This window comes from Gavia stellata, chromosome 8 (genome assembly GCF_030936135.1).
Source record: "Gavia stellata isolate bGavSte3 chromosome 8, bGavSte3.hap2, whole genome shotgun sequence".
NCBI lineage: Eukaryota > Metazoa > Chordata > Aves > Gaviiformes > Gaviidae > Gavia > Gavia stellata.
In genome coordinates, this window is record NC_082601.1 from 18,653,420 (window position 1) to 18,679,223 (window position 25,804).

A 25,804-nucleotide genomic window follows, 5' to 3' on the forward strand; every position below is an offset into this window, starting at 1 on the left:
GCTCTCAGGGGCTAGGGGAGGATAAGGGGTCTTTGGAGGGGAGGGTAGCAGTAAGGGCACAAAAGCAGACGGGCGCTGTGCAGCGAAGAGATCCCTTCTGCCAACCTTTACCATCTTTCACGTCACTGCTGGAACAGGGTGTGGGGCGATACCTGTTTTTTTCCGTGTCTGATTTGAGTTCTGCTACTGGGTGGCTGTGGAGTTTTTTGCAATCAATGAAATTCGCTCCTGGCCCTGTTCAGTACTCCAGTTTCTTCCTGCGGGGCATCTCTCGCCGTCCGCACTGCTGACCCTGCTGGCACCGTAGCGTGGCCCCTGAAGACTCTGAAGCGGCTTGAAGAGAGCCAGGGGCTCTGTTACCCAGCCCAGGGTCGGCGTTTTGTCTCTCCCGTGGGGCTGGGGACGGAGGGAGGGTGGGGCTGCGGCAGGGCAGGAGAGGGGACGGGAGGCAGAGGATGGAGGGAAGCTCCCTGAGTTCAAGCGGTCCCCTTTGGGCCGCCTCCCCTCTTGCCGCGGCCGCCGCTGGGCTGCCCCTTGCCCTGAGCCTTCGTCCCCCCGCCGGGGTGGGTCTCTCCGGAGCTGGCCGTTGGGAAGGGCCTCCCGGGGGGCTTCCCCCGCGCTGCCAGCGGCTGCTCCCGGAGGCGGGGGAGCGCGGTGCCCGCGGCGGGAGGTGGGGGGCGGCCGGGCAGGCCGCGCCCGGACCCGCGGGGCGGGGCGGGAGGCCTATGGGGGCGGGGCTGAGGGTGGCCCCGCCCCGCCTGACGCCGTGCCGGAAGCGGGCGCGGCGCGAGCCGCTGCCGGTGCCGGCGGGGGTCCGCCATGGAGTTCCCGGACCTGGGCGCCCACTGCTCCTGGCCCGCCTGCCAGCGCCTGGGTGAGGGCCGAGGGGGGCACCGGGGAGGCGGGTGCTTGGCGGCCGGGCCCTGCTCTCGCCCGGGCCCGGCAGCCGCAGGCCCGGGCCTAGGCGGCGCGGACCGGCCAGCACGGCCTCCGCGGAGGGGGGAGGCGGCGGCGCGGGGGCCGGGCGCCCGCTCGGTGTGGCGGGGGGTGACGGGCGGGTCGTGCCGCCCGGACTGCCCTTGGTGGAGGGGCGTGGGGCGGCCGCCGCCTCTGCCCCTTCCCTCCGCCCGCGGGTGCCCCGCCAGGGCGGAGCTGGCTGCCGGTGTCGGTAGCCCGGGGCTGGCTCTGCCCGGGCTGTTACCGGCGGAGCAGCGAGACGGCAGCGCAGGCAAGGGCTCCTGGTCGGGGGCAGCGGGGCAGGGACCAGGCGGGCACCCCGGCTGCCGGCCCTCGGCGCCGCAGGGCGGGGGGGCCGGACACGGCTGTGTGCCCGGGGGGCCTCTCCGGGGGCCCGTCCTTCCTCCGGGGCACACGGCAGCGGTCATCCCGGGGGGGTGAACCCCGTGGCGGGTGTGGCAGCATCGCTCGCCTCTGGCTTGAGGCCGGCAGCCCCCAGGGAGCTCGCTATGATTTCAGGATGCTATTCCTGAAGCCAGGGAGGGCATGTTCTGAGGAATAGCCCCAGGTATTTCTGAAGACGTCGCTACGGACCTGCAGCCCTTTTGTGTCCGTGCTGGGAGCGGGGGGACGAGAGGAGCAGCCTTGGCTTTGCTGCGGGTCAGAGCTGTGCCTTCGGGGAGTCAGGGGGGACCCCGGGCTGCAGGCAGGCAGCACTGACATCTCAACGCTTTCTGCCCGCTGCGTCTCCCTGCTCCCAGACTTCCTCCCCCTGAAATGCGACGCCTGCGAGCAGATCTTCTGCACTGACCACATCGCTTATGCCCAGCACAACTGCACCTCTGCCTACAAGAAGGTAAGCGTGGAGAGGAGGTCTAATCCAGCTTTGTGCATGGAGCTGCTGAGCATTCCCAGCCAGCAATCAGAATAATTTGTGATTTCTTTGGTCACTTGGGCAGTCCCCTTGGGGATGTGCGCTGAGTCTGGAGGTGTCCCTGAAAGCCAGGAGCTGTATCTCCGTGCTGCAAACTTCCAGCCTGCCTTCTGCCACTGAGTGAAATGGTTTGGGCATCTCCCGGCCCTGCTGTCTTCCCTTCCCACAGTGTGTGTCTGTGCCTGTTGCAGCTGCTGGGTCAGAAACAGCAAGCTCTTTGGAGGGTGGTGAGCAGGATCTCAAACCGCAGGTGATGCTGTGGAAGCTGCGGCAGGCAGATCCTGGAAGGGAGAGGGATGGCCGCACAGCACTTGAGGTTGCTCAGCTGCGTGCTCCCAGCACCCTTTTCTTGTCTCTACAGGATGTGCAGGTCCCCGTGTGTCCCCTCTGCAACACCCCGGTCCCCGTGAGGCGGGGGGAGATGCCCGATGTCGTGGTGGGTGAGCACATTGACCGTGACTGCAAGTCTGACCCCGCACAGCGCAAGCGCAAGGTAGGAACCCAGCGTTCTCCTCTCCATCTCACTGCTGAGCTCTGCTGGGTCCCTGCCGAAGCCTGGGGGTGGAACGAAAACAGCACACAACTCTGCTCTGCCCGGTACCCTCTCTGTTTGCACAGGCCGAGGGCAGGAAGGGTTGGTGAACTGGAGATGTACGCATCTGCAGGGCTTTGTGGTGTGAGTCTGGGGCTGAGATAGCCATAGGGTGGGGCTAGGCAGCCGCGTGGGACACGAAGAAAGGCAGGATGAGGATGGGAAACTGCATACTGCCATTAGGAAAATGCAGTCAGCAATTAGCTGCTCCTTCTTACCAGGAGAGGAAATTGCTGCAGGGAGCTGACCCTGCAGGAATCCAGCCCAGCATCAGCTGGAGGGCTCTGGGCTGTCCCCACTGCCCTGGCAGGGCAGGCAGGAGTCCCTGAGCGAGGCAGTCTCTCCTGCTGTGCATTCTGTGATCTTGGAGACCCCTTGTCTATGGACACAGAAGCAATAGTGAATTACTGATAAACTGTCTAAAGAAAACTAGCATTCAGAGACAAACTCCAGAGCCCCACAGAACTGGCACTGGGAGAGAAAGCTGGTCAGTGCCCGGGGCCTGGCGTGGAGGGAAGGGACAGCCCCAGCCCTGACGGGTGTGTTCCTTTTCACCACCGCCATGTCGTCTTTCAGATATTCACCAACAAGTGTTTGAAGCCTGGCTGCAAGCAGAAGGAGATGATGAAGGTGATCTGTGACCAGTGCCACAAGAACTACTGCCTCAAGCACCGGCACCCCCTGGACCACGACTGCAGCGGGGCAGGGCGTCCGCTTTCCAAAGCAGGGTGAGGGCCTGGGGACAGATGGGCTGGCAGGCACAGGGCTGTGCTTGTCAGATGGGTGACAGGGAAGAAGCCAAGCTCTTCCCGGCCCATTGTCTGGGACTGCTGCATTCTTGCACTCCCTGCCCTGTGTGCTGGGGTGTCCTCCAGCAGCGTTAAGGTTTGCAGAGTCAGCACAGCTGTATACACAGTCTATCCCTCCTGCAGCAAAAGCCACTGGTACTGCTCACAGGCTGTTTTGTTCCTGCTCCTCTGCCCAGTCCCTTATTCCATAGCCGATGATTTCTGCCTATCCTGGCACAGTGTTTTGAGGAGAGAAATTACACTTGAAACTTTTGCGTGTAGCTGAGCCACAACATGGGTGCTGTTGGGAGGAAGAGAGGGAGCTGGATGCCAGGGAGGTGTCCTATCCAGCTTCATCTCCCTGGGTATTCAGGGCCCAGGGATGGCCCATGATGGTAAAGCAGTTGCGTCCTGTCTGTTCTAGGCACGCTGCGGTTGCGAGAGCCCAGGCATCCTCCTCCAAAACAGTCACTGCATCAAGCAGTGGAGCTGCCCGGCCAGCAGACAGCCCCTCTTCTCCAGCCTCTGCCAGGTATGGCGACAGCCCAACTCATAATTCTGAGGTGGGCACGACCAGGCTTAGCTTGGCTCCCTGTGGGATGCAGGAGTGACAGCTCCCTGCTTCTTGTGCATCGGCAGGGCTGCGTACTCATACTAGGGCTCCCTGCCTTGACAATAACCCAGCTTCTCTCCTGTTCGCAGAGGAGGCAGAGCAGCTGCATCGCAGACTCGCAGCACCTCCCCTCCAGCTGTCATGCTGCAGAACGGGCTGGTGAGTGGCCTGGCCTGGGCATTTGGGGTGGGTTTGGGTGGTTCCTGTGTCCTGGGGAGCTACTGCAGCAACTGCTTTGTAACCCATGCTCTGAGGGTGACTGTGGTGTTCCCCAGCTGGGCCTTCCCTGGCAAACAGGGGTCCTGGACGCATCAGTGGGACATAAGAGTTTGCTCTGGTGCCTGCGAATGGCAGCTCTTGGCTGCGCTTGGTGCTTAGCTTTCCCCAAAGGGACAAAGTGCGCTGGCTGTTTTCCCTGGGTGTTGTCTTTCTGTTCTGCAAGCCAAGGGCAGAAGAGGAGGCTGGAAGCTGCTTCCCGCTGGTATTCTTAGCATATTCCCTGCACCACTGGCAGGCAGGGCTGCACTCCCTCAGGCACGGGGAGAGAGAGCTGCAGGTCTGTCCTGAGCCTAAGGCCTTCACCTTGGCTGTGTCTGGCCTTGGAGAGGGGAAGTGGCCCACCTTTGGCCAGGCAAGACTGTGCCTGCTGTGTGTCCCTCAGGGCTGCCTGCTGCCACCTCAGCCAAGCTGGTGACGAGATGTTTTGTTTCAGAGCGAGGAAGAGGCATTGCAGCGAGCTCTGGAGATGTCCCTGGCAGAGTCAGCATGTAGCTCAGCACATCCACCCAGGTACGGTCTGGGGACACGTGGTGTTACACCCCAAGCCTCCATGTGAGAGGTGCCCAGGACAGAGTCATGTGGCTTCGGGATGACATTCCTCTTGGCACGTGGCTCCAGATGATGCCTCTGTGTGGCTGACAGGGAAAAAAAGGAAGAGTCCAGAGCCATCATGGAGCTCTATTCAGCAAGCAAGCCCTCTGGGGTGGTGGGAGGGGACAGTGACTGACAGCACAGAGTAGGGCAAACTGTTGTCTTGCCATTTGTCAGCTAATGAGTGTGGCTAGAGCGTGACAAAGGTGGACTAGGAGTATTCGCAGAGGACACCTGGGAGCCCACGTCCTCTGGCATGTTGCCTGGTGCTGCTAAACGCACCGTCTTACAGAGTGGAGTTAACATGGTTCTCCTTGGCCCAGGGTGCTGGCTGCCAGCCCCAGCTGGGTGCTGTGGTCCCTCCCCAGCCCCTGGCCTGTTCAGGGTGATCCTCAGTTGCTCCCTGCCCTTAGCTGTCCTGGTGGGTTGCAGTGACAGGAGATCCTGCCACCCCAAAGGTCTCTGAGCGCTGGGCTGGTGAGCCCAGGGGAGGCCGAGGCACACAATGCACCGCTGTCCCCAGCAGCACGCAGGAGGAGGAGGATCTCGCACTGGCCCAGGCGCTGTCAGCAAGCGAAGCCGAGTACCAGCAGTCGCAGCGGCAGGTGAGTGAGCCTGGCTGTAGGCTCTGTGCCGTGGTGGCGTTGATCCCAGCCTGGCTGCGTCATGGTGGGCTCTTCCCTGGGTTCTGCTTCATCTGGGCTCTGTCGAGGGTCACTTTTCTCACCAGGAGGGCAGACTGGCCTGGGGCAGTGGCAGTGTCACTGCTGAGCACACAGCCCTGGGGACTCTTGAGCAGTGGATGTGCCTCCTTGTCAGACAGAGGAAGCAGCCTATCTTCCCTTGCTCACTGTGTGCTTCTTCCCGTTCCAGGCGCACGGTTCAAAGCCATCAAACTGCAGCATGTCCTAGGCAGGTGAGGCAGGGTGTGCCAGTGGACGTGGGATCCCACTTGTGACCTGAGGAGCAGCTCTGGCCTCCCATGTGGATGCCGTGGGGTTCTGGCCTGGACACTGACAACAAGAGCCCCTTGCTAGGGACAACTCATCTCCCTGGGTGCTGTAAGCGAGCCACCAAACACACGCTGACACCTCAGCCCTAGCACCTGTGTAAAATCAGTGCAGCAAATTGCTGATGCTCCTGGAGAGGTGAAGATGGTGTGGGACGAGGCTGAGCGCACACTGACCAAAGCAAGCAGCAGCCCACCGCATACACTTAGCCACAGCTGCTGTGGCTGTGTCCCAGCACTGCTGGGACTGTGGGGTAAGGGCAGAGCTGGCCTGGAGGGAAGTACTGCGTGGGGACATCTCTGCATATGCGGACATACAGCCGGGATGTGGCTGTCTGTTGCAGTAGCAGGGGGCTGGATTTCATGCTCCGGGGAGGGCTGCATCAGCCCCTCAGCAAAGAGCAGCGGTGGCTGGGATAGTCTCTTGCTTGGGCACGGTATGGGTGAATGTGCAGCCTCCCAGCAGCGTGAAGGCAGCCCCTTCCCTGCTCCTCAAGCTCTCGGTGCCTCCCCCGCTGTTTGCATGTACAAGAGCACATTGGGCCTTACCCGACTTGCCTGGGGCCCAGGACCTCTCTGAGACTGAATGGAGCAGTGTTTCCTTTCTGATTTAATTTAACAAGGGCCATTAACTGAAAAGTAACCTCAGCAGTGACTTGACTGTGCCAGCGTCGCTGGCGCGGGAGGATGGCAGCTGCCTGTCTACTGCTGGCTGCTGCTCTGCTGCCCTGAACTATCCCAGGGTCCTGTTTTAATGCTGCTGGGGCAGGAACGCCTCCCTCCTTCCAGCCATGCTGTGGGGGATCCCCTCCAGGGGAGCAGCAGCGCAGAACCCCTTCTGGCAAACGCAGCCCTCAGCCTGGAGCCAGCCCTTCCTTGCTGGTGTTTGGAGGCAGGAGCTGACACCTGGGGAGGGGGACTTGTCCTGCTGGCCTCTTGCAGGGTGGTCTGCAGCAGTGCACAGTGGTGCTGCTCTCCCACCCGCTCTCTTGTGCTTCCCTACTGGAACTGCTCCTGCCTGCAGGGCTGTGCCGGGCTCTGCACAGGGCTGGGCTGTCCTGCTTCGAGCAGTGTACAGCTGAGGAGGGGTTATCTGCTGGCAGTGCCTCCCTGGGGTGGGAGGTGGGTTCAGGCTGGGATGAGGGAATGCTGAGACTTGTCAAAGTGCTGCTTGGGAGAAAATAAAAACGTAGCACAAGGTGCAGAGGCGCTTTGGGGGAGCGGTTGCTTGGTATCCAGCCCAGAGGGGCACATCTCTGTGGATGGGGGTGCAAGAGGGGGGGCACATGGGGGTGAAGATGCACCAGCTGCACTGCTTCTTCCTTCCTTTGCTGTTGGAGTACCGTCCCCTGCCATGCTCAGCCCTTTGCGCAGGGAGGGGGCAGGCACTGTCAGCCTGCTCTGCCCCTTGCTCGCCTGAGCCCAAGAAGCCTCTGCCCCACGGCAGAGCTGCTGGTCAACCCAAGGGCACAGGCAGTAACCCTGCCTGCCCCTGCCCAGAGCACAGCCCCCCTGCAGTAGGGGGGTCCTGCAGGCACGTACCCTGCCCAGAGCACACAGGCACAGAGCTGGGAAGGACCTGGTTTAAGAAAATACACAACAGCAAAACAAACAGGTACAAACGTAGTGGAGTGTCCAACCCAGCCCCTGCAGCTCCCGGGGCACACGGGGCCCTGGCCCGCAGCTGGCAAAGGGCTCCCTGGTAGCACAGGGGCCTGCGCCCTGGGTCAGTGTCACAGCAGAGCCCCCGGCCGTGCTCATGGCCCCTTCTTGCTGCCCGGGGGCTTCTCGGTGCAGCGCTCCTTCCTTTTGCCCTCGTCCCCGGCCTGCTGCTGCAGCCACATGCCAGCGTACACACCGCCCTTCTGCAGCAGCTCCTCGTGCCTGCGGGGAGAATGTGGGAGTGCAGGGTCCCCAGCTGTCCCCAGAGCCAGGGAGGGGGTCCCTGTGGTCAGACAGCACCAAGCCCTCCCTGTGTGCTCACCTTCCTCGCTCTGCGATGCGCCCGTCCTTGAGCACCAGGATCTGGTCTGCACCCACCACGGTGGAGAGCCTGCAGGGAAAAGCAGGATGTTATCCTGGCTCAGAGGGGAGAGGGCCCGGCCGGGGCGGGGGGATTGCACGGTGCAAGGAGCCACAATTGCAGCTGCTGTCACCTGGGCAGGAGGACAGGTCTGCGAGTCCTTCTGTGGGGGGCTGGCCAGCTTGGAGAGCTCAGCACCTCCCAGATCAGCCCTTTCCCCCATCCCTACCTATGTGCAACAACGATGGTGGTGCGGTGGGCGCAGACCTTGGCCAGGGAGGCCTGGATGTTCCTCTCAGTTTCCGTGTCGAGTGCGGACGTGGCCTGTGGGAGAGACAAGGCATAGGGAAGGCACGCAGGCAGCTCAGGCAGCGGCTGGGGCAGGGGCTGCTGCAGAGCAGGGCAAGGCTGGGCTGGGGGCTGCTGCCATTACCTCATCCAGCAGGACGATGCGGGGACCCTTGAGGATGGTGCGTGCGATGGCGACACGCTGCTTCTCCCCCCCGCTCAGCTTCAGCCCCCGCTCCCCCACCTGGGTGTTGTATCCTGCAGGCACAAGGGCAGGAACGTGCTGTGCTGGTGCCTTCCAAGATGGGGATGGGGACCAGGGCTCTGCTGCATGGGGGGGTCCCGCTGGGACCATGCAGCCACCTGGCGCAGCCTCAGCCCATCCCTGCCCAGGGGCTGATTTAGCCCTGGAGAGACAGCAGAGAGAGGCAAAGCAAGACACAGGGTCGTGCAGGTGTCCCCATGGGGGATGTCACCCAAGGACACCCGTGAGGGCAGCTACAAGGTCCTGGGGGACCCCAGGATGGCAGGAGAGGGCAAGGAGGGGACCACGGGGGTCTCACCATCGGGGAAGGAAAGGATGCGATCATGGATGTCAGCAGCCTGAGCTGCCTCCTCCACCTCCTGGTCAGTGGCCAGGATCCGTCCATAACGGATGTTGTTGGCGATGGTGTCGTTGAAGAGCACCGTGTCCTGGGGCACCACCCCGATGTGAGCACGCAGCGACGCCTGCTTCACCTGGGGAGGCCAGGGGGGAGCAGTCAGCCAGACACACACCTCCCACAAAGACCCCCCCCCCAAACCCCAATCCTACCCCTCAGCTGTGAGCCCAACACCCCACTCCTCGCAGAGTGTCTGCTCCAGGGCCCCCCTGGACCACAGGCTCAGCTGCATCTCCACCCTGCAGTGGGGGGACCCTGCCCATGCCCTGGCCCTTCCTGGGGAGCCCTGGCCAGCCTCCAGCATTTCAGCCCAGATGTTCCGCAGTCATCCCATTCACCCCACTCCTGGCACAGACATCAGCCTTCAAAGGGGCTGTGGGGGCTGTGTGCCTCACCCCCTGCCCTGCGAAGATGGCAGTGCCTGCACCAAGCAGTGCTGAGAGGCCCAGAGGAGCTGATGTCCCCCCCGCCGGTCCCCGGAGGCCTCCCGCCCTCACCTGGGAGATGTCCTGCCCATCGATGCGGATGCAGCCACCCCGCACATCGTAGAAGCGGAAGAGCAGGCGGATGATGGTGCTCTTCCCTGAGCCCGAAGGTCCCACCTGCACGTGAAGGTAAAGCAACTTGGAGACACTAGAGACCCCCCACTGCTGGAGGCCAGGGGCTGGGCAGAGAAGGGCCAGCCCCGTTGGGGGTCTGTCCTTCCCACCCCTGTACTTCCCAGCCCCTCTTTCCCCATCCCACCCTCCAGCAGTGAACCCACACCCAAGGTCCCGCTCTCACCAGGGCCAAGGTCTGCCCAGGCATCACAGAGAAGGAGACGTCCTGCAGGATTTCCTTCCTGGGAGAGGGAGATGGAGAGGGGCTCAGGACCACCTTCCCTGCCCCATGTCCCTGTGCCAGACCCCATAGCTTGACTTGTCCCACCCTGCCACCCAATGCCCGCTGCCCCATACCCATCCACATAGCTGAAGTGCACGTTCTCAAACTCGATCCGCCCGGCCTCCAAGCGCAGGTCGCCAGCGTTCACCACATCCTTCACCTGCCGGAGGGTGAGACATGGCCTCAGAGCCACCCCCTCCCAGGGCAGGACCATGGGGCCATGCCAGGCAGCGGGGTCCGGGAAGGTGGCACCCACCTCCTGCTCCTCGTGGAAGAGCTCAAACATGTTCTCCATGTCTACAAAGGAGTTCTGGATCATCCTGGAAGGGGGTGAAGACCAGAGGGAAGGGTTTGGGGGAGCACGTCCCGACCCAGGTGCCAATGGGAAGGGGGACCCCAGGCACCCCCACAACTCCCAGCATTACCTGTAGTAAGTCCCGAACCAGTTGAGCGGCGTGTAGAGCTGGATGATGTAGGTGCCAAAGAGGACAAAGTCCCCCACCTGGAAGGGACAGGGGAGAGGTGCCTGTCACCACCAGCCCCGGGGCCCCAGCTTGGGCAGGGGGCTGCCCCGGGCTGGCATCAGCCCTACCTGCAGCTTGTTTTCGGTGACGAAGTAGGCACAGAGCAGGGACCCCGCCAGCAGCCCCAGGCCGATGACCAGGTTCTGGGTCTGGTTGAGGAGGCCCAGAGAGGCACTGACCTTCCACTCTGACACCTGGAAGAGGCAAGGTCCTCCGAGATGTTGCCGCCTCCAAACCAGACCCGTGGTGAGCTCCATCCCCCTCACAGCTGCCCGTGAGGCTCGGCTCCTTCCCCCTCTGACTCCCCCACCAGTGCTGAGCTCCCTGTACCTGGTACTTGACGATGGCATCGTTAAAGCGGTTCACCTCATAGCTCTCCGCATTGTAGTACTTCACCTGCAAGACACAGAGCCAGGGTCAGCGCCCGGATCAGCCTCCCCAGCGCCGGGCATCGCTCAGCGACCCCCCACCGCCTACGGTACCGTCTCAAAATTGAGGAGCGAGTCCACGGCCCGGGACTTGGCCTCGTTGTCCCGTGTGTTCATGTCCCGACGGTACTTGGTCCTCCACTCGGTGATGAAGATGGTCAGAGCTGCAGGCAGGAGGGGGCTGTGTCAGCAGATGCCTGCTGCCCCACAGCCTGGCACAGCATCACTGCACCCCGACCCCCCACTCACTCAGGTAGAGGCTCATACACACGAAGATGATGAGGCCGAACCAGGCGCTGAAAACCGAGGTGAAGTAAACGATGCCAATGACGATGTCCGCAATGGTGGGGACAATGCTGAAGACGATGTAGCTGGGGGGCAAAAAGGGGGATGGCGCATCAGCCCGGCCCAATGGGGCTGCCCGGCCACCCCCCACCCACCGCGGGTGCGCTCTGACCTGAGCAGGCTGTTGATGCTGCTGGTGCCCCGGTCCACGCTGCGCAGGACCTCGCCGGTGCGACGCCCCAGGTGCCAGCGCAGGGACAGCCCGTGCAGGTGGGCAAAGAGCTGCACCTGCACCTGCCGGTTGGTGAACTGCTGCACCCACACCCACAGGAAGGTGCGTAGGTTGCTCACGAAGCCGGTGGAGCCTGCAGGGCACCACGGGACGGTCAGCGGGGAGCAGTGTCACCAGGGCATGCAGCTAGCTCAGAAAGCCCAGCTGGGAAAGAGGGATTTGGGATGGGGCCTCCCCGCTGTCCCCAACACGGGACCAGCCCTGGTTGCTGCTCCCAAGAAAAAGCAGCAGTGATGGGGGGGGCCTAAAGGCATCCCCAGCCACCCCAGCCCCCGCACGATGTGCCCCACACTGTCTCTCCCCAGCGCCCCATCCTTTCCGGCAGTCCTTACCAGCACCTCCTCCCTGCAGGAACTTCAGCCCCACATAGATGCAGACAGTCCAGGCCAAGGTGTGCCAGGGAGCGCCCTTGGTCAGCTCGTTCACTGGGGAGAGGGTGGCAAGGATCAGGGTGGGGAGGCAGGGAGCATTGCCAGGTGCCCCACAGAAACCAGCCCCGGCACCCAGCACTGGTCCCTGACCCCCTGGACCCTGCTCCTGCCAGGTCCCTGCAGCCCCCCAGAGCGCTTGTGACATCCCCCAGCACTTGGTGAGGCCGTGGGCAGCCTCACACACCAAGCTCCAGGCGCCTCACCAATGTTCTTGTAGTAGATGGGGACGAAGACATTGATGGCCCGCTCCAGCCCCATGAGCGCCATGCAGAACAGCACCAGCCCCTGCAGCAGGTGGTTGCCCCTTGGCCACATGTATGGCACCAGCAGCCGCAGCTTCCTCCGGAAATCCTTCCAGGTGGAGGTGGTCCTGTCGGCATCAGGCAGGAGCGGCTGGGGGACAGCAGAGCAAGGAGTCACTGCTCTGGCACCCCAGCCCAGCTGGCAACAGCCCTGGGGGAACACCCCACCAAGAAAACCAGCCCCGTCCTCCCAGGGTCCCCACTCCATCCTCCCAGCAGGGCCACATCCTGCTGACAGCGGGCAGGGAGCTTGGGCAGCCCTGAACCTCACTCCTCCTTCATCTCCTGAGGGTGCTGATCACAGGGCAGATGTGTCTGCTTTGCTCCCAGCCTCCCTGCACAGCCCCCTCCCCAGTCACATCCCCAAACTGTTCTGGCCACGGAGAGGCTCCCTGGGACTCGCCTGGCTGTTCTCCACGTCCCGCTCCTCCTCGTTGACCAGCAGCATGTAGGGCTTGCGGGGCAGCCCCGGTGCCTTCATGCCCAGGATGAAGAGCATGAACGTGCAGATGTAACGCAGCAGCCAGAAGCCAAACTGCACCTGGACGGAGAGCAGGGGGTCAGCGCCGCAGCCGGCCCTTGGCACAGCCCGGCCAGGCACGAGATGGGCATAAGCTGAGAAAACCAAGGAGCGGGGCACGGGGATGGGCTGTAGTGCAGCCAGAAGAGAGGGGACACTCCACACAGCTCAGCAGGACCCTCTGGCTGAGCACAGCACCTCAGGCAGCACCCAGACCCCTCCTTCCTCCCTACCGTGCCTGGCTCTGTGCCTTCCAGCCTGGGGTGCTCCCACCCTGAGGGGAGGAGGGGGGTAAAGGGCTGTGGGGAGCAGGCAGACGCAACCCACCTCTGCACCTGGGGCTGTGCCCGGCATAAGCGGGAGCTGAGCTGGATGGGGGCATGGAGAGAGGGGCTCAGGGCCAAGACATGCGGCAGACGCACGGGTGCAACCTGGGAGGGTGCACACCCTGGACATGGCAGGGTGTGGCATGCACACCCCACCCCAGCACTGCGATGCTGCAGTGCCTCCCACAGCAAAGGGCCCATCCCCCTCCCCTGCCCGCAGCCCCCCCAGCCCACCTTCTGGTTGGTGTCCTCCAGCGCCCACCACCACAGCGGGCTCCTCCAGCACACCAGGGTCAGGTTCTCAGCGGCGAAGGCCAGTGCCCAGAAGAGGAGGAGGACGGTGCCGTGGCCCCGCGTCCGGTCGTGCGCCAGCACCCGTGTGTGCTCCAGCTGCAGGAGGGCGACGGCACAGCCCCAGCTGAGGGCCCAGAGGCAGGCGTGCAGCAACATGTACCCATAGAGCCGTCCTGGGCCCCCCGCTTGCCACAGCAGCCCGCCAAAGGGCTGCAGGGCCAGGAGCAGGGACAGCAGGACCTGGCTGCGGTAGAGGCGGGAGCGGGGAATGTACTTGGGCTCCATGGCGCGGCCGAAGCGGATGTAGCAGGCATACTGCAGGGCGCCCAGCAGCAGGCAGACGCTCAGCAGCACGGCCGGCACCAGCGTGAAGAAGAAGCAGGGCTGGAAGCCCTGGTGCACCCAGGCCTGGGCGATGGAGCTGTTGCCCTCACAGTAGCCCCCCAGCACCGCCATCCCGGCAGGTCACACCGACTGCGGAGAGAAGAGGGGATGGAGCAAGGTCTCAGGACGGGCTGTTGGGTATGGCTGCAAGGAGGGACCCACGGCAGGATGGCGCGGCCAAGCAGAGGGGGGCATTCATGGGGACAGGGGCAAGCACCGCTGGACATGGGGACAGGGGACATGCTGCATGCAAAACACACACACACGCATGCAAGCAGGGCCAGCTTCACACGGGGATGGACAGGAGCACCACCCCAGGATCTGCTTGCGGGGCCTGCCAATGCCCTGGGCGGGGGGGTAACACTGCACTGGGCCCCCCAGAGCCACCTGGGCCCTTGGGGATGCCCTTGGACACGGGGGGCGGTGAGACCGCAGGGACAGGAAGGCAGTGGGGCGCTGGGACCGGTCTTGAGCGGGGGGGGGGGGAGCAATGGGGACAATGCAGCGGCAGTGCGGGGGGGGTAATGCAAGAGGATGCACGGAGAAACGCTGGGCAATGCTGTGGAAACGCAAGGGCAAAGGCGGGGGACACGTGGGGGACACGCGGGGGCGACGCGTGGGGACATGCACGGGGGAACACACGTGCAGGGCGAGGGACAGGCGGGAGCGAAGCAGCGGCCGTGCCGGGGCAATGCCCGGGCGGTGCCGGCGCCGCTCGGCCCGGGACGGGCGGCCGCGGCCCCGCTGCCCGCGCAGCCGCCGTGCCGGCCCCGCCGCCCTGCCCGCCGAGCCGCCCGGGCCCCCGCGCCCGCTCACCTGCCCCGGGCCCGCCGGCCCCGGCCCGCTCCGGGCCCCCGCGCCGCCGCCAGCCGGGCCCTGGCGCCGCTCCGCTCCGCCCCGCTCCCCGCCCCCGCGCCGGCATCGCCGGGCTCCCGCGCGCCCTCCCCGGCGCCGGGTCTGCACCCCGCCCGCACACCGGGACTGCATTCCCCGGTGTGTCACCCCCCCCGGGCCCCGGTGCCCAGCCCCAGGCTGCACGGACCTGCGCCCGCCCCCCGCGGCCCCCTGCCCCACAACCGCCCCCCTGCAGAGCCGGGGCTGGGGAGGTGTCGGTGGTGCGGGACGAACCCCCGGGACGGGGGCCAAGCAGGGGGTCCCCGAAGCCGAGGCGAGGCACCCCGCTCCCGCTTATCGCCGCTGCCAGCCCAGCCCTGCGGTGCCGAGATAGCCCTGGCCGCCCCAGCGAGGGCCCGGCCTGCCGCAGAGGTCAGGCAGGACGGGGCACTGCCCTCCCAGGGATAAATATAGCCCCTGCCTCCCCCGCCGCGGCCCCCGGCCGGCTGGGACCGAGCTCCGGGGAGCTGCCAGCCCAGCAGGAGCAGCCAGCGGGCACCTCGCAGCCTCCCGCCGCCATCGCAGGCACCAGCTCGTCCAGCTTCCTTGGTTCCTCGGGCCACAGCCAGGTCCAGGCGGGCTCCATGGTGCCGCAGGGTGAAGGGAGACTCGGACGCAGGCAGGGATGATACAGCCCATCTTTATTAGACGGCTATACAGCTGTACAGCGAGGGCATGGGGGGTGCGATACCACGCTCCCTGGGGAACCCCATGCCCACATGCCCCGGGAGATGAGGAAGAGTGGCTCGCCATGCACACGGGACACTGACAACACAAGCACAACATGCGGCAAGGACTCCAGCATGCTCCTGCCCGGCCTATCCCTCCTGCCAACCCAGGGAAAGGCCCAGACTTTCCCCCCTGCCCCAGGGCACTGCCAGCCTTCATCCGCTCACAGATCAGCAGCAAGTCCACCAGGAAGCCCAGACATCCCGCAGCCCCCAGGGAGGCTCACCTCCATGCAGGGCAGCAGCCCAGGTGCCAGGGAAGCCACTGGAAAGCTTGGGTTCCTGGGAAATCTGCTTTCAGTTTCCCTTTGCCATGCCATGACAGCCCCAAGCTGGAGCTGCTGTGGGGTCGTTGCAGCCACTCCTCCATGGGAGGACCCCAGCAGCACCCAGGTCTGTGGACCTCCTGCCAGGCTGAGTCCTGACTCCATCTCGAGCTCTGCTTTAGCACACTCCATTTGGTCTCTTACAGACCCCACAACAGTCGCAGCTCTGGTCCATCCCACCCCATCGCAGCAGGGAATCCGCTGCCCCGAAAAAGCCTACCCCTGCGTGAGCACCCCAGCCCTGCTCATGCCCTGGCTACCCGGGTGCGTGCACCCCTGCAGCGCTGGGAGCAGCCAGCTCACCAGCACGCGCCCAGCCCAGGCTCAAAGGGCAGAGTGCGATAACCCTGGCAGGGGAAGAGAGGCGATGGCAGAGGAGGGCCTGCGGTGCTCGCAGAGGGCATGGCAAAAGCAAGCAGCCCCTGCCAGAGGCAAGGGGAGGGAGGGGGAAGCAAAGCCTGGCAGGTGTTAGCCGGGATGTAGATCCTCACAAGCTGCAGCTGGATGAGAGGAGTAGGAAACCAGAATGATGGAGGGAAGGTCTTGTCTGAGGCCACGCTGCACAGCTGGGATCCCCATCCCCCACCACCACCCCAGGGCTAGGCTGGGGTTTGCCTCTCCCTTCTGGGTTCAGGACACCCTTCCTTGCCCCCCCCAGGCATGAGCCAGCTGCTTGGTATATGGTCTCCACAGCAGCTGAAGTCATGTTGCAAGCAAAAGGATGGTTTCAGGAAGGAAGGAGGAGCTGGGAGCCCCAGGTGAGACACAAGATGCACTGAACCCTTTGCTTGGGGAAGGGGAAAGGCCCCATACCACAGAAATGGCCACATCAGGACGGACCTGATGCACCGCAGCCTGGGCATGGGGAAAAGGCCTTTATCATGCCTGGGGGAAGGGAATCAATACACAGAGCACAAGACCTTCAGGGTGGGGTGCAAACACTCCTGGGAGATGCCCAGCTGCCCCACCTCGGGGCCTCTTTGGCACTGCAGGAGGGCCTGCTAGCAGCCCACATCCCATGGGTGCCATGCAGGGGGGAGGATGCTGCTGCCCTAGCCCTGAGGTACGGCACAGAGGCTGCCAGCCAGGAGGGATGTCAGGGACCCAGGATGACTTCCACCCCACCAACTCTTCCTTACTTGCAGGGGATGGGCCAGCTGTCATGAGAGTTAGGGAAGAGCTGCAGCATCCCCGGATCCTGGCCAGAGCTGTTCCCACCAGCTCTAGATCCCACCCCTACCCACACCAGCAACAGCAGGGGCCCATCCCTCTGCAGGGTGGTGGGGCAGAGGGGTGGGCGACTGCCCCACTGCTGTCCTGCTCTGGGCTGAAGGGTACAACACTGGTCCTCTCCAGGAGGGCGAACATGGTCCTGGGCACCTCCCCAGGGCTGCAGGCAAGGCAGGTGTGGTGCTACAGGCTGAGCTAGATGCCCCTCAACAGCTCCTGCCTTCATTTTGGAAGCAGGTTCCAGCTCCGGGCGGACATCTGGAGCTGGTGCTATCTCATATCTCTTCGAACAGCAGCTGTTGCTGCCACCTCCAAGCCAGTCCACAGCTCCCCATTGCTAGTCCCGTCATGCCAGCTTTTGCAGGCTCTACAGCGATCCTCCGACACGGACGACACAGATGTGAACACAGACACATGTATGTACTCACACACGCATTCACCCCACAAGAGTCAGAGTGGTGTTGGCTTGACACACGGCTGGACACAAAATGCCACCGCAAAGCCACCGGCCTGGCAGTTTTGTCTCTTCGGCAATTGATGGCAACAAAATGGAGCCTGGGACTATCCTGTCCACTCAGGACGGGAGAATAATCAGGCTGACGCCACATCCCGCTGCCCAGGCGGCTCTCAGTCTGCAACCCCCACGAGATCCCCGGTCTACAAGGCTATACCTGCAAGACAGAGAGGGGATATGGAACCCATCGGGACCATCCTAAGCACACATTTCCCCTCTCAGCCACAGCCTTCACCCCTACCTTGTGGATCTGTGGTGGAAGCTCATCCTCTGAGCTCTCCTCTGGCACGGGCTCTGGGTGTCTCGCTGACTGCCCGTCCTCAGCCCAGCCTCCTAGAGGGAGGCGGGAGAAGTGTGATGGGGCTCTGTGTACTGTGCCCGGGTCTGCAGGAGAGGCAAGGAGGAAGATTAGCTACCTGGGGGACTGTCAGTCTTCAGGGGCAGGCAGGCTGCTCATGGCAGTCCATACAGGGCATCAGATATGGGGCTTTGACCTGGAGCTCAGACCTCTGACCTGGCTCCCGTACCTGTGATGCCACCATACCGCCTCTGGAAGCCGGTCTGCAGCGTGGCCGTCTCCTCGGCAGGCTGCCGCGGTGAGGAGAAGGGATAGCTGGCAGAGCGAGGAATGGGGACGGAGGCACCCCGCTGAGCATCCAGCTCCTCATGGGCACTCTCCCCGCTCTCATCGCTCTCTCGCCGGTGCCAAGTGTGCCGCTCAGGCTCCAGCTGGGCATGCTGCTTGTGCAGCTGCAGGCCAAAACACGAGTGAGTCAGCTGTGTGGGAGAGCCCAGACGCCTGAACACACCCTGTCCCCAACACTGCACACACACTGGTCTCAGCTCTCACTCACACTGGCATCCAGTCACTCCAGTCAGGGTACTGCAGTCCTGCCGATCCTGCCCCGCACCCCTCTGGCCAGCCCAGCTCCAGGCTGCTCACCTCGTGCATGTAGAGTGCATGGAGACTCATCTCAGTGGAGGCGTACTCTGACAGGATCATGCTCTGTAGCTGACCCTCCCAGGCGCTGCTCCCCGAGCTCACGGTCCTCGCATCGGCACTGCCATGGGACACACAAGTGGTGTTTGCTGCCCAGGTGCTCCCCACACCTCCCAGCCCCTCTCTGCTCTAAAGCCAGGCTTGCAGACATCAGCTCCTGGGCTGGGTAGGAACAGGCCCTCAGTAGCATGTCCCCAGATGCACAAGGTGACCAGCCCTGCTATGGCACTGCCTCTTTCCCACCAGTGGTTTCTCACCACTGTGGTACCTACAGGAGAACACCAGAACTCCAACACTGTCCTTTGGGGCCAGCCTAACCACCTGGGCCTAACTCTCTTATGAACATGTCCCTTGCTGTTCCAGGCTGCAGAGCAAATGCCACCGTGCACCTAGGACAACAGGATGGCAATCGGACATTTAGGGTTTAAGGAATTTGCAAGGTGTCCGGCCGCCCCTCTCCAGCCTGCACCTTACCCAGAGGCTGTCATGGCGCTGGCGCCTCGATGCTGGGCTCCCTCTCCATCCCTTCCTGCCGTCTGGAAGCCGCTGGGAGGCTGCTGGGCAGACTGGAGCGGGGAGAAAGAACGCAGGGCCGAGGCCACTTCGGAGAGATGGCGGGAGGCCTGCCCGTCCCGGCCCATGTGGAAGCCCAGTGCTGAGGAGCCTGCTATCACATTGGCAATCAGGCTGTGAGGCTGCAGAGTTGAAAGGGAGAGAATCACAGTCCTGTGCAGACTTGGAGGGCTGATTCCTGCCCACAACACAGAACTGAGGCACCCCAACTCTCTCAGCCCCTCTCCCACCTCACAGGGCCCCCGGACAGCCTCCTGCCTTCTCTAGAAACCCAGCAACAGTCCCAGCTAGTGCTGATCTATCACATTTGCATCCCCAGATACAGCCCAGGCAAGAGCAAAATTGCCTTGAGGGCCTGATTATCAGTTTGCCAGCATGCAGCAAGCACCCCAAGAACATCCTGCATCCCCCCCAGCCTGGGCACCTCTGACTCCGACTGCAGGGACTGGATGGAGCTGAAGAGGGCATTTTCGGGGAGCATAGCCTGCTGAGCCAGTGCCATGCTGCTGTCCCGGTGCACCCGCTCCTTCAGGAAGCCGATGAAGGCCGTGCTCTCCCGGGGCGGCTGCCACTTGGGGTTGGTGATGGCAAAGTGCATGAGGGACAGCTCCGTCTTGCCGTCCTCGGCCTGCTGGTAAATGGAGGCCTCCGTCTTTCCTGCCGACATCCACTGCAGCGCACAGACAGGTAATGAGAGACAGGATCTGCTTTACACCCCGCCAGGCCTGGGAATCCTGCAATCAGTCTGGGCAAAGCACGCAATACCCAGCATAAGCTGGGCCACGGCTCCACATGTAGCAGGCACTACACCAAAAGCCCCATACTAGTTCAGCTCTCAGACTGGGGAAGAAACAGCAAGCACAATGTCTTCCACCTCCACCCCAGAACATGCATTGCTACAAGGGAACCAGAGAGACGGGGACTCGTCACAAAATACAGAGCTGAAAGCCTCATCCTGCACTCTCCAGCTCGCAGCAGGAGCAACTACAGCCAACAAATGACTGTTCTTAAAAGCTTCCTGCTACAGTGAGTCCACGCCCTCCCTAGTTCATGGCCCTGTCACTAGGGAGTCTTTCCTGACAAGTAACCCAAATTCCCAGGCACAGGAAACAGATGGATCCCCTTTCCCTCTGCACTAGATATTACACAATGGAGAATGCTTCCCATCTCCCCAAGGCTGCCTCTCTCCTGGGCCCAAGCAGCCCAGCTTCTTTAAGTCAGTTCTCAGTGGTCATGCTTTCTAAATGTCCACATATCCCCATTCCTCTCTCCTGAGGATACAGGACTCTTGGTTGGACAGACAGGCAAGGACATCAAATAAAGAAATGACAAAGCCTGGTTCACAACATGTCAGGTTAATAATCACAGCTGGGCCACAAGAGCCTTCTGGGGCTGGTGACCTGTGTTGGCAGCCCCAGACACCCATCAGAGAGGCAGGTGGCTGGGCTGGGCTGTGGGCTGCCAGGAGTGGTGAGTTATGTCCTCCCATGGGTCTAAAGGACCAGACATGCTGGTGGGGAGCCCAGGCTGCTCTCCTGCCACCCACAGGACCTACCGCTGGGTGGCCATGCTGGCGCACATCCATCTGGGCGAAGGAGCAGGTGTCACCCACACCCACCACCTCCACAGTGAAGTTGCGGAAGAAGTCAACGATGTCCAAGGACTTGGGCCGCAGGCAGACAATGAGGATCAGGGGGGTAATGATGGGACTCAGGAGCTCCTCCAGGATGAAGACCTGAGCACAGAAATGATGGGCTCAGCACAAGCTTGACGATGTCAAAAAACCCGCAGTCCCAAAGCCAGCCCTCAGGTCCAGCCCTCCATCTTCTGGGGCAGGGTGTCTCTGAGAAAGCTGCCTTGTTCCTCTGCCAGCCCAGGAGCTGCTCGGCTCTCCGGCAGCTTCTCTCTCCTGCAGGGATGGAGGTGAGGACCCATCCCAGCCCCATGCAAGCCAAGCTCACCGCTTTGTACTGGAAGAGCTGGGCAAACTCGTCCCTGGTCTCGTAGCGGTGGGCATTGCCCTGCCAGTGGTCAGGCATGTAGTGGATGTGCGCCAGGATGACTCGCAGCAGCTGCTCTGGGCAAAACACCAGGTGCTGGTCAGGGATGAAAGACCTGTAGGACAGGACAGGGAAACGTCACAGCATCACACCTCAGTTCCTGGGAGATCTCATCCTAGGAGGGCAGGGTGACCGGCCCCTATCACAGCTCCACCCGTAGCTTTCACATCCAAGCCAAACCTTCTTGCCAGCCCAGCCCTGGGGTGTTGCTGTATAGCTCCAGCACAGCCCTCATATCATACAGTCACTGCACCCAAGATCACCACTACCCCCTTCTCCTGCATGTCCCTGTCTCTCCCCAGCCATGCCTTTCACTCAAGTAGATTCACGTCCACTTGCAACCAAGGAGCATGTTTGCATGGATGGCTGTCACTGCTCCTCACAGCGCTGCCAGGAGCATGGCGGCAATACAGACCCACCTCACCTGCACACCGTGATGCCCACCCCGAGCAGGGTGACCGTGGTCAGGACGTGCTCGACCGCCAGCACATCCTCATCATAGATGGTGAGAGCGATGAGCACAGCCAGGATGGAGCCAGCAAAGAAGGCCACGTTCTTGGCCACGATGGTGAGGAGCGGGGAGATAAAGCAGTTCATGTACTTGGAAGCTGGCTTGTACCCCTTGCTGAGGCGTGAGTGCAGTTCGTGGTCCAGCTCGTTGAAGTGACGGAGGTAACAGCGGCCGTAGAGAGACCAACAGCGGGCACCCAGGCTGCCCGGCTCCCGCTTCAGGATCTCTGTGTAGCTGAAGAAGGCGTACAGGATCTGCCAGATGAGGATGAGGGGGCAGAGGAGGAAGTTAGCAATGCCAATCCAGAGGATGCGAGTGCTGAGCTTCTCAGCCAGCTCCAGGCGGTTCCCAGCCCGCTTGTACTCAGCCTTCAGGCTCCACTCGTTCTCAAAGAGGGAACCGGGCCCCCAGAAGAAAATGAGCTCAAAGTTGTACTTGAGCCCACGCGTGTAGAAGACGGTGTCTCCCAGCAGGGGCAGGCGGAAGCGGATGGGCAGCAGTGACTTATTCACCATGGCCACCATGTAGTTCTTGAAGCGGAGAATGCGGTGGTAGATGTCCAGCTCTGTCAGCTCCTTCTTGTGGATGCAGATCTGGTGCTCCTTCTGGATCTGCACGATGCGGGCCTGCACCTCCTGCCAGGTGTAGTATGGCAGGGTGGACTGGAAGGGGGCAAGCAGCAAGGTTAGGGGCAGGATGCGTCAGGGACAGAGGTTGGGCTGAGCCCACTCAAAAGCAGGTCCCAGCACACACCTCGGGGTGCTGACAAGGCACATACAACACCAGGACACAAGGCACCTCCCTGCACCACTTCAGCCTGCAGCGAGCAAACCCCATACCTTGCTCCGGTGCCCTTTACCCCTAGATTAGCGCAGATGACTGTTTCCCAGCCATTCACATGCCAGCTGCCTTGGAGGCATGAACACAGCTCCAGGCTCCCATGGGTCCTCCCAGAGCTGCTATTTGGAGTCAACCGGGGAAGGGACTTAAGCATTGACCCAGAGGGAGCCTGTGGAAAAGCTGGGGACAAACCAAGCCTCTTGGCTCACCCCATCTTTCTCAAGACACGGTCTCTCCTCAAAGGATGCGCACACACCTTTTGATGTTGTCCATCCAAGGACTCTGGACTAGGATATATGTGCAAATCTCAAACCCCATCTTTGACACACCAATCTCCAGTGTGGTCTTCACCAACTAGGTAGCTCCATGCCTCAGTTTCCCCCCCAGTAAACAAGGAAGACGACATTGTCCACAACCCAGGGAGGTATGAGGATATCCTCGCTTATGGCTTCTCTGTTGAAAGGCATCACAGAAAAGGCCGTTGCAGAAGAATAAACATATTGGGTGGCAGATGGTAGAGGCATGTGCCAGCTGGCAGAGAGGCAGGCTGGGCAGAGAGGGGTTAACACAAAATAAGTTGGCTGGTGGAGAAGAGGCTGAAAGGAGACCTGTGCGGTTATGGAGCAGAGGGGAGAGCGCTTGGAACAAGTCTCTCGGAGAAGCTGCCTCTGGAGAGGAGTGAAGGTGAGCGGCTTCTCACCACCCAGCAAATGCCTCCCACATCCCCTAGCAGTCCTGCACATGACACTTGGCCCAGCTACTTACCATGGGGATTTTGAGGGCATTGATGTAGAAAGAGTGAATCTCCCAGTAGCAGCAAATGTTGTAGATAAATTTGACAAGTCGGTGGATCCAGAAAACCCCAGCTATCACCAGGATGCAGATGAGGAAGCTGTTTGCCTGGATTCTGCAATCAAGAGGCAAGTAGTGAGAGACAGGCCCAGGCAGGTGCCCTGAGTACCTGAGAAAGCAAGAGCAGTGGCTAACATGCCCTCCGCTGCCCTACCTTGCACTGCAGACATTTGGAGGCAGGAAGGCATCTGGCAGAGTCACCTTAATGGGCTCACTGGGATGCTGGCTGTGATTTACCGCTTTGTTGGCAAAAAGGATATCATAATCAACGCAGCTGATAAGAAAGGTGGTGAACGCCACCACAAAGATGAACTGCCTGTGAAAAAAGGGAGCAGGCATGAGGGAATCGCCTTTCTGCCCCCCAAAACGCAAAGCAGACAGGGTCACATGTCATGGACATGCATTCCCACAGTCATGGCGGCAGGAAAGCTCAAGGGCACCAGTTCCTTGAAGTGTAATGCAGGTTTGGGGCACAGAAAACCCTAGCGAAAGGGAGACAGGACAACTGTAAAGGGAACCCTCCTGCCCACCCAGCTGCAGGAGCTCAGCAGATTCCTGTGGCTGTTCCCCAGCAGCTGCCACAGCCCCAACAGCGGGGGAACCTGCACTTACATGAGCTCAAAGATCTCTCCAATGAGCATGCAGGTGAAGCCATTCTTCTGATGCAGGTTATAGACGTGAAAGCTACAGTCAAGGAGAACAGTCTGGAGACTCCTTCCCTCTGACAAAGGATGGAGAGGCTTCTGTCCCACTGGCATCTGCAGCTCCCCAGCCAAGTCTCCCCACCACCACCACCAATGGACACCCATTCCCACGCCTACTCATCAGCAAGCTGGTTCTCTGCTGCAGAGAAACACACTCTGCCCAGGTAAAGCACAGCTGGGTAAGAGGATTTGGCTCCATCGAAGCTCCTTTCTTCCCCCACCCAACATCCACAGGGGGGTCTGTCCCAGCACTGAGCAGAAACTCAGCCTGCCCTCAGGCTGCACAAGAGTGGGCAGGGCAGGACAACACAGAGACAGGCAAAAATGCATTTAATACCACCAGTACCTCTGACCAGTAGCCCCTGCTCCTGAACCCTGGCAATGTGGTTAGCATAACTAATGCCATTTTATAAGATAAGCACCCATTCTCTGTGACTGAGCAGGTCACCTATTAGTTCCCTTTCCCTCATTATCAGGTCCTGAAAGTCCTGTGAACCAAGGAGACTGGTTCACAAACCAAACAGATTTCTCCTTCCCCTCCCTACTGGTGTCGAGATTCTCGGGCGCCAGGCCGATTACTCCCTTCCTTGCTGGCCTTGAAGGTCCCAGGCATCCGGCCAAGCCGGTGGCGGTGATGACCCTGTCACAGAACAGGAAAGCATAACAGTAAGCACACAGAGCACTGTCCATAAAATCAAGGAGTTACAAGTCCTAAGTGGGAACTTGGACCGGAGCTGCTGCTGGACAGTGAGACACGGAACCTCGCAGTGGCCAGGGACGTCCCCACCTGTCGTCTGCTTCCTCCGAGGACTGAGGGAGTGACTTGTATGCTTTTATATGATTTTTGAGTCTAGATTAGGAATGTTATACTGATACAGCAAACCATGTATTAAGATCTGACCCGATCTGCAGAGAGTCCAGGTGATGAGGAACCATAGCTAAGCAGTGCTATAAAGTTCTGTACTATGCGACTTATAAAATTGTACTACACTGATTCTGCTTACAGAAATCCTGTGCTATTCTGATTATAAACTCTATGCTATGCTAATCATAAAATCCTGTTGAGGAAATAAGGCTTTAATTGTAACTACAACTTAGTGCCATCATCACTCTGCCAAGGATCCCTAAAAGAACCTGCCTGTCTCCTCAGCATCAGGTAACAGCACCCAACAGGTATGGGGGTTCTGCCATCCCCCAGTCCATCTGGAGCCGTGTGGTGTCCTCTGGGAAGGGGCAGACGCTGCCCCAGCTCTGAGTGACACCAAACCCAGCGTTTCCACCAGCACTGAGAGCCCAGGAGGCGGTGAGGTGCATCCCGCCTGAACCCTGCCCTGCGAAAGGATATGCGAGAGAAGAAGAGGTCCAGGTTCTCGATGTGATGCCACGGAGCTGAAGGAAGAGAAGCACAGGGTGAGGGACCCTCCGGCACACCCTGCGCGTGGGGCACAACCCCACCCCTCCCTCCCTGTCCCGGGCCCTCCGAGGCCCCAAACCGGCCCCAGAGCCCCCATCCCCGGCTCCCCTAGGTGCCCAGCCTCTCCCCTCGGTCCCTGGCTGCTCCCCCGTCCCCAGCCACCTGGACCAGCCTGGATCTGCCCCCCGCAGCCCGGACACCGCCGGTCCCCAAGGCCTCCGCCGCCTCACGCTTCCCCCCCCCGCTCCCCTCAGGCTCAGGCGGCCGCCCCCCCCCGCCGCCGGCGGCCAGGCCCCAACCGCCGGTGCCGCCGCCGCCGCTCACACTTGGCGCCCTCGGGGACGTGGACGAGCAGGTCGCCACCGCCGGGGGGGGACTCGGTGGAGGAGCTCTCCAGGCGCTGGTACTGCGTCTCGAAGTGGGCCATGGCGGGGCCCCGCGCCGCCGCCGCCGGCCCCGGCCCGGCCCGGCCCGGCCCGGCCCGCTCGGCCCCCGCCCCAGCCGCCCCGCGACTGGCGGCCGCGCCGCCCAATGGCAGGGGCGGGGCGGGGCGGGGGGCGACCAATGGGAGGGCGGGAGGGCGGGAGGTCGGGCTGAACCTAGCGGCGGCCCGTAGGCGGGGAGGATGTGACGTGCGGCAGCTGAGGGGCGCTTTGGGGCCGGTGCGGCCGTGGCCGCACGTGAGTGACGGGGCGCGCGCCCCCGTTACCGGGGGGCGGGGAATCATGGGGGTAACATCTTCGGGGGGAGGGAG

The 25,804-nt window shown here is 62.1% G+C and overlaps 3 protein-coding genes across 5 annotated transcripts; 1 reads left to right on the forward strand and 2 right to left on the reverse strand.

Moving 5' to 3' along the window:
• Window positions 1-813: 813 nt before the first annotated feature.
• ZFAND2B (zinc finger AN1-type containing 2B) lies at window positions 814-6,967 on the forward strand. 3 transcript variants are annotated; one of them, XM_059820216.1, is made up of 9 exons: window positions 814-874; window positions 1,719-1,813; window positions 2,253-2,384; window positions 3,060-3,211; window positions 3,696-3,803; window positions 3,974-4,043; window positions 4,597-4,673; window positions 5,278-5,359; window positions 5,628-6,967. In XM_059820216.1, exons 1-9 carry the CDS (start codon window positions 820-822, stop codon window positions 5,664-5,666), a joined length of 810 nt encoding a protein of 269 aa, XP_059676199.1. In that variant the 5' UTR covers window positions 814-819; the 3' UTR covers window positions 5,667-6,967. The 3 variants fall into 3 exon arrangements, with proteins under 3 accessions (XP_059676199.1, XP_059676200.1, XP_059676201.1); XM_059820217.1 differs by having other exon boundaries at window positions 3,696-3,798; window positions 3,999-4,043; window positions 5,281-5,359; XM_059820218.1 differs by lacking the exon at window positions 2,253-2,384 and having other exon boundaries at window positions 3,696-3,798; window positions 3,999-4,043; window positions 5,281-5,359.
• A 375-nt stretch (window positions 6,968-7,342) lies between these two features.
• ABCB6 (ATP binding cassette subfamily B member 6 (Langereis blood group)) lies at window positions 7,343-13,483 on the reverse strand. Its single transcript, XM_059820215.1, has 19 exons — window positions 12,961-13,483; window positions 12,284-12,421; window positions 11,782-11,971; window positions 11,480-11,572; window positions 11,028-11,220; window positions 10,820-10,941; window positions 10,625-10,734; window positions 10,473-10,538; window positions 10,211-10,336; window positions 10,044-10,120; window positions 9,875-9,938; window positions 9,693-9,778; window positions 9,520-9,577; window positions 9,234-9,338; window positions 8,638-8,812; window positions 8,220-8,332; window positions 8,016-8,110; window positions 7,748-7,816; window positions 7,343-7,647 (listed from the first exon to the last, which is right to left on the reverse strand). The coding sequence occupies exons 1-19, from the start codon at window positions 13,474-13,476 to the stop codon at window positions 7,521-7,523; spliced, it is 2,523 nt and encodes an 840-aa protein (XP_059676198.1). The 5' UTR covers window positions 13,477-13,483; the 3' UTR covers window positions 7,343-7,520.
• Window positions 13,484-14,930: 1,447 nt separating this feature from the next.
• Window positions 14,931-25,483, reverse strand: ATG9A (autophagy related 9A). Its single transcript, XM_059820533.1, has 14 exons — window positions 25,375-25,483; window positions 24,982-25,025; window positions 23,545-23,609; window positions 23,087-23,248; window positions 22,846-22,987; window positions 21,154-21,902; window positions 20,631-20,784; window positions 20,225-20,404; window positions 19,094-19,339; window positions 18,571-18,791; window positions 18,040-18,157; window positions 17,624-17,846; window positions 17,338-17,480; window positions 14,931-17,253 (listed from the first exon to the last, which is right to left on the reverse strand). Exons 1-14 carry the CDS (start codon window positions 25,475-25,477, stop codon window positions 17,248-17,250), a joined length of 2,556 nt encoding a protein of 851 aa, XP_059676516.1. The 5' UTR covers window positions 25,478-25,483; the 3' UTR covers window positions 14,931-17,247.
• Between the last annotated feature and the right edge of the window lie 321 nt (window positions 25,484-25,804).